A 7,133-nucleotide genomic window follows, 5' to 3' on the forward strand; every position below is an offset into this window, starting at 1 on the left:
TAGTTGCTGCCAAAACTTGCAATGGTGAGACCGAAGGTCCATTTTAACAGAGGCCCAGGACCTTTCCCCTCCAGTCTAGAATTTTAATACAAGGCTTCCTCTTGGAAAGAGGAGGGAGAGCTTGGTTGGCCCCAGATGGATTGTCCCTCCAAGTATTGCCTTGCCAGGGGTGAGGGAACTAATCCCTACCTTTGAAGGCAGAGAAACCTAGCAACCCTTATGTGCTATATAACTGCAGTGGACTCAGAGCTGCCCTGACTCATGGGTCTAAAGAAATCATCCAAGAAGGTAGAAATAAGATCTCAGCTTCCTAGAACTGAAGACTGATAGAGTCCTGGACTTAGTCACCCTCCAGGCTAAGTGGCTGCCCTAGAAACAGGATGATGGCTACAAAACAAGGCTTGCAGTGGGCCCTAGTTTGTACAGTGCCTAGTGCCCCATTAGCTCTGTTGTTCTTAGCATTGGAACATAGGATGCCTACTGCAGATCCCTCCTCAGTGAACAGATCATGGATTCAGAGGCTTCCAAAGTCAAAAAGAGCCCAGGGCAGGTTATCCAGGCCAGCTCCCTCACACAGCTCTGCCATGTGACCTGGCTCTGCTCTTTCTCTAACCTGATGGGAATTTAGATGGAATGGATGTGAGGCAGAAAATAACACGGAACTCCCCGAACCTACCAAGGTGTGTCCCATAGTCCTCTACTTTGTGACAGTTTAACACCAGCTCCCCTAATAGATGAATCAGATAAATCAATCAGGTCGATTGGGAGAAAGCACCAGAACACAGATAAAAATTCTGGCGGGAGAGTTTATTAGCAAGGGAAATTTGCATGGGAAAATTGTCAGCCCACAAGTTGTGGGCTGGGGTCTTTATGGGGGACTTTAGGGGATGCAGAAGGCGGGAACATATAAAAAATTCGGGGGGGAGCATGAGGGAGCCCAGCGCTTAACAGCATCTGTTAGTCTATTAAAACCGCCCCTTTCTGTCCATCAGCCAGGATCTGGGTCAAAAGGTGTCTGTTTACCCTTTAAGATCATCAAAGGGTTGCAGGAGACACGGGGTGCACTTACATGCAGGCAATACAGTCATACACATAAAAATAATAAAATATTTTTTTAAAAAAGATCATCAAAGGGAAAGCCTGCTGTGCTGAAGAGACTCCTTGGGTCTCAGGTCAAAAGGTGGAGTTTTTATCAAAGGGAAAGCCTTCTGCCTTTGGCCAAAAGGTGCAGAAAAGTCTGCTTCTCTTGACTTCAAAGACCAGGGTGCTCATCACCTGCATTCTCAGGGGTGTGCAAACCTGTGAGGCCCTGCTGCATTGGGGAGGGAGTTGCAGTAGGTTCATCCCCTGTTGTAAAGAATGAGCAACAGAAAGAGGCATTATTCCCACTGACTTACTGAGGGGGACCATCTGGACAGTGCAGCCTAACGACTAACATTTAAGAACCAATTTCTGTACTTCTCAGGGCCTTGGCGCTCATCACCACCTGGAGGCAGTGCCCTGTCAGAGATGAGTGAAAAAGGAAAACGGGCAGTAGGCTGGGGGTGTGACTCTGCTGGTGGAGCCTTTCTTAGCATGCACAAATCCCTGGGCTCCATCACACATAAACCTGACATATGCCTGTAAGCCTAGCAGAATCAGGAGTTCAAGGTCATCCTTGGCAACATAGCAAGTTTAAGGCGAGCCTGGGCTGCATGAGACCCTGTCTCAAAAAAGAAACAAAGGGAGAGGTATTAAATAGGGATGCGAACCGGAGCACAAAAGTCAACTCTTCCTTCTCTCTTGTCCAGCTTTAATGGAGGCCACCACTGCCCTCATTTCACAGTCTCCCCCACAGCCTGACTCCCCAGCACTGCGTCCAAGCTCAGCAGAGCGCACAGGTGCACTAGATTCCTAAGAGACTCATGCGGCCACTGCCTTGGTCCTTAAACTGGAGGACAAGAGCCCCACACCCTTGGCATAACACACCTGGCTTCCCAGGAGGTGGCTCAGGCCCGTTTCTCCTCCAGTACCTCCATGCAGGCTTGGGGGGGCTACTCTGCCTTGGAGGTGGTTCAGGAAGGATGGGGTCAGTGTTGACCGTGCTGCTCACCATCTGTCTCTGGAGAAGTCCCATCTCCAGAGCATCCTCTGAGTTCTCTTCACAAGAGGAGGATGAGGAGGGGGAGGGAGACTCATCCTGAGTAAACACTGCAGCTGCCTCTTTAGGACCCTCGAGGGGCAAAAACTGGGCTGTGGGCTTCAGCTCTGGCTCTGGGACTTCTCTGGCTGTGAACTCTGAAGTTCTAGTTAGAGGCCAGCAGGTGGGACCCACCAAGGGGCAGCTATGGAGGTGGCCCTGGCACAGAAGTTGGCCGCAGATCTGGGAACAGCAGGGAGGACACAGGAATGACATATCCACAGGACACCCGTGTGTAGCACATCCAGTGTTGGGTCCCAGTCGGGGACAGCAAGGGGCCCAGAGAGGAGGACTGTGGCATTCACTGGTGTGAAGCATTTGCAGCCTCTCCACCGCCTTTTTCCAGACAGCAGAGGGTATACCCCTGACCCTGTCTGCAGGCACCTTGGCTGTCTTGCCGTTCCAGAAGTGAACAGTGATTTCTTTTTTCTTAGATGCTATGAACAGAAACGCAACATTTTGTTAGGATTCCCTCTTCCTGTAAAAAATATTTTATTCATTTTTACTTTACGTGTATGTGCTTTGCCTGCATGTATGTAAGTGTACCACATGCATGCAATGCCCAGAAGAGGGCACCATATCTTCTGGAACTGGAGTTACTGATGGTTTTTAGCTGTCATGTGGGTGCTGGGAACTAAACCTGGATCCTAAGCAAAAGCAGTCAGTGCTCTTAATCACTGAGCCCCTGATTCCCTCTTCTTTATGATGAAGTAAAGGTTCTCCTACTCCCAAAGCTAAAATCAGTCCCATCCCTCTGCTCTTCCTGGCTTCTCATGTGCCACTGTGACCAGAGAGTCAGTGGGAATGTCCTCTTCTGTACTACGTTGACCACCGCTTCCTGCCTCCTAGGCTATGAGATGGCCTGGACTTGTTTTTCATGCAAAACCAATGCAACCTCAGCAGATGCTTTTCTTTTCTCTTCAGTCAGGGTCTCCATGTAGCCTCAGCTGGCCTGAAACTCACTATGTAGACCAGGTTGATCTCAAACTCACAGAGATCCACCTGCCTCTGACTCCCAAGTGCTGGGATGTGGGTCTCTCCCTCCCCTCAAGGGCCATTGGCCACCGATCCACGAGGACAAAGGGAGCAGAAGCGATGAATGGGGTCAGGACAGCCAGTGAGCACGACGGAAAAGACTTTCCGGGGAGGCAGATTCAGTGATACAGTTCTGTTTATTCAGTGAGGGTCAGGGAAAATGTAGTGTGGAGGCAGCAGCCAAAGCTTCAGCTGATAGGTGTTCATAGTGTGCTTTATTTACATGTGGTAGTGGGATCCTATCATCTGGCTATAGGGCAATGCCTAATTATCATATAGAAAAAACCTGGGGGCAGTTTTATTGCAGGCTACTATGCCAAAGGTCATGTTCCAAATAAGGTCAGGCATCCGTGCTTGGTGGCACTTTCTAGGTAAGTCAGGCAGAGAGCAGGAGGCCCCCGCTGAGAAAGGGAGTCCTTCCATATAGCGCTGAGCCCCTTAGGGCTATCTGGACATGGTGGACTGCAACCTTAGCAGCAGGGTCCCCCAACACTGGGATTAAAGACATGTACCACCAGACACTGTCATTCTGTGAGGTACAACTGTGCTCATTGGCTATCACAAGAGGACTGTCAGTCCCCAGAGGACTTGGTACAGTGTGGGAAGTAAGATCCCCATGACTCTGGGATAGCACCCCCCACCACATACACACAATGGTGTTTTGTTTTTATTTATTTTTAAATATTCTATTCATTTTTTAAATTTTATTTGTATGAGTATATTGTCTGCATGTGAGTGCACCCGTGTTGTGCAATGCCACAGAGGTCAGAAGAGGGCTTCAGATTCCCCTGGAACTGGAGTTAAGGACGATTTGTAGCCACCATATGGGTGCTGGGAATTGAACCCGGGTCCTCTGCAAGAGCAGTCAGCGCTCTTAACTGCTAAGCCATCTCTCTAGCCCCTCTTATTTTATGATTTTTAGATATAGCTCACCCTGTTTCTTTCCTTGTTTTGTTTTTGTTTTTTTGAGACAGGGTCTCCTTATAGCCCTAGCCCATCTGGAACTTGCTATGTAGACCAGGCTAGCCTCAATCTCACAGAGCTCTACCTGCCTCTGCCTCCCAAATGCTGGGATTAAAGGCATGTACCTCCACATCCGGCTTGATGGATCTGGACTCTGTAGCCCAGACTACCTTCAAACTCATGATCCTCCTGCCTCAGCCTCTTGAGTGCTGGGATTATAGACACACATCACACCCAGCTCACACTGTGATTTAGCTATTCAACACAGACATGGTAATTTTTTAGTTTCTCTGACTTTATTTTATACTTTTTTTTTTTTTTTTTGGTCTTTTTGAGACAGGGTCTCCCTGTAGCCCCAGCTGTCCTAGATTCACTATGGAGACCAGGCTGGCCTCATACAGCAATCCTCATGGCTCAGCTTCCTAAGTACTAATACAGGGATGAACCCCCAGGCCCAGCTTCTATTTCCCCTGATTTAAAAAAATAACAAGATACCCTGGAAGACACAACTGTGTATCTACTGCCACTACAGAGCAGCAAGAAAAGGAAAAATGAACTAATTCTTCTTTCCTGTGGCTCTAAGGTCCCTGAGCTTGGTCTGGTTAACCAACTGCGCTCCTTCAGGAGGCTGCTGGGTCAAAGCAGTTTCCTTACCTCTGTGGTGTTTTTTTTTCTTTAAGCCTGAGAGAACAGTGCCAGGGCCATACTGCACTTGCTCTGGCTCCCAGGGGGCCAGCACCTTGTCCCCGGGCTGCAGTGACTGTTCCACAGGTGATGACAACTGAATGACTTCTTCCTGGAGGACCACACTCCACTGCTGTGCTGGAGGCTTTGGGTCTGAGACAAGGGGAACTTCAAATCCCACTACCAGGGCCCCCTGCCTCTCCAGCTGTGGGAAAGAAAACAGAGTAAGATTTAGCATTAAAAGTAGTAGTGGGAGCTGGAGAGCTGGCTCAGTGGTTAAAGGTGCTTATCACTTGTGTACAGGACCAGAGTTTGGTTCCCAGAACCCACATGGCTGTTCACAACCACTGGTAACTCCAGTTCCAGGGGATCTGGAACCATCTGCTGGCTTCCATAGGCAACTGCACATATATAGTGCACATAAAACTTATGTAAGTACACACAAACAAATACGTAAATAAATATTTTTTTAAAAAAATAAAAGTACAAGCTGGGTGTGGTGGTGCACACCTTTAGTCCCAGCACTTGGGAGGTAGAGACAGGTGGATGTCTGTGAGTTCAAAGCCAGCCTGGTCTACATAGTGAGTTCCAGGACAGCTGGGGCTACAGGGAGACCTTGTCTCAAAAAGACAAAAAAAAAAAAAAAAGGTACAACTAGGGAACAGGGTCTGGGGGTATCTACCATAATGACTGCACACGGAAGGCTGAGGCAGGAGAATAGCTGTGTTTGCAGCCAGCCCATTTTATAGTGAGTTCCAGGTCATGCTGTGCTACAAAGAAAATACCAGTATAGCTTGGACTAAAACCAAAAAGAGGAGCCTGGAGAGATGGCTCAAAAGTTAAGAGCACTAGGTCTTGCAGAGGACTCAGGTTTGGTTCCCAGCACCCACATGTTGGCTAACAACCATCTGTAACTCCACTTCCATGGGATCCAACACCCTCTTCTGGCCGCTGAAGGCACTGCACACGTGGTGCACATACATACATGCAGACAAAACACTTATACATTAAAAAAAAAAAAAAATTCTGCCAACACCTGACTTATAGCCTCAGGAAATGGGAGACGATAGATTTGTCTTCACCACACAGCTCACTAATACACTGGCTGATGTCACATGCTCAGCGGTCTATGGAGATCTGTAAAGATGCATATGAAAACAAGTCCACCCAGAGGAGTGTTTCAGGGAGATGCTGGGGGAGAGGCACTTGCCTCTGGAGCAGCCTTTATCTGAGCTCGATAATAAAAGCCATCTGGTTCCCATCTTGCCAGGACCCAGGGGCCAGCAGCACCTCCAACTCTTCCCAGCCACCGAGGCCCTGGCCATGGAGAATCAGCAGTGTGGAGACAGGGGTGACAAGAAGCACACCTGGGAAAAATGAAAGCAAGTGGTGAGTGTTGGGTCTCCGGGACCCTCATAATTGTGGCATAACTTATGACGAGGCCTATTGTAACTTCCTGAGCCTGACTAAAGTTTGGCGACCTGTCTCTGGCTGGCCAGTCACTTCCTCATGGAGGTGACTCAGTCAGGGCCCCACCTCGGACTGCCTCTCCCCAATCACAGCTGGCGTGGCCAATTCCCAGTGGCTCACAGCCATTGCCCCAGATGACATACACCTTTGCCCTTCCCTTTTCCACACCCCTTTTTGATTAAACTATATAAGGTAATGCCTGACTCAATAAAGTGAGTTCCTGCCTAGACAAGACTCCTGACTTGGTGTGGTTTTTGAGTCGCCGACACTCACCATCCCCCTCAGCCCCTAAGAGAGGAACACAGGCTGGTCCTGGCCTCTCTCCCTGTGCCGTACCTGTCGGAGAGCAGTCCGACAGTGAGTACCAGCAAGCCCTCAAAACATCAAGAAGGCCAGAGAGATGGCTCAGTGGGTAGAGACACTTGCCACCAAGCCTGATGACCTGAGTTCAATTCCTGGAACCTGCCCCTCCCTCCAGTAAATAATTTAAAAAGTAAAATAAAAGTATCAAGAAACACATCTCTCGGGTCTGAGGAGAATCATGGCATGAGATGACATACAAGGGCGTATGAACAGAAATCCCGGCTAGATGTGGCAATCTATGATGACCTGTAAGATAAGGTAAACTTTTAAAAAATATATTTTATTTATTTGTTTATTTTTTGGTCTTTTTGAGACAGGGTCTCCCTGTAGCCCCAGCTATCCTGGAACTCACTATGTAGAACAGGCTGGCCCTGAACTCACAGAGATCCGCCTGCCTCTGCCTCCAGAGTGCTGGGATTAAAGGCATGTGCCACCACGC

The 7,133-nt window shown here is 48.8% G+C and overlaps 1 protein-coding gene across 1 annotated transcript in view; it reads right to left on the minus strand.

Annotated features, from left to right (window-relative positions):
- Nucleotides 1–803: 803 nt before the first annotated feature.
- The window catches only part of CUNH11orf16 (chromosome unknown C11orf16 homolog), an 8,719-nt gene continuing 2,389 nt past the window's right edge, over nucleotides 804–7,133 (minus strand). The window contains exons 2-4 of the mRNA XM_029556307.1: nucleotides 6,072–6,228; nucleotides 4,832–5,066; nucleotides 804–2,616 (exon numbers count right to left, since the gene is read on the minus strand). Of these exons, the coding sequence (XP_029412167.1) occupies nucleotides 1,886–2,616; nucleotides 4,832–5,066; nucleotides 6,072–6,228 (1,123 nt within the window). The 3' untranslated portion in view covers nucleotides 804–1,885. The remainder of the gene's footprint in view (nucleotides 2,617–4,831; nucleotides 5,067–6,071; nucleotides 6,229–7,133) is intronic.

The sequence above is a fragment of the Nannospalax galili genome, unplaced genomic scaffold, assembly GCF_000622305.1.
Source record: "Nannospalax galili isolate Female #2095 unplaced genomic scaffold, S.galili_v1.0 scaffold44, whole genome shotgun sequence".
Taxonomy (NCBI): domain Eukaryota; kingdom Metazoa; phylum Chordata; class Mammalia; order Rodentia; family Spalacidae; genus Nannospalax; species Nannospalax galili.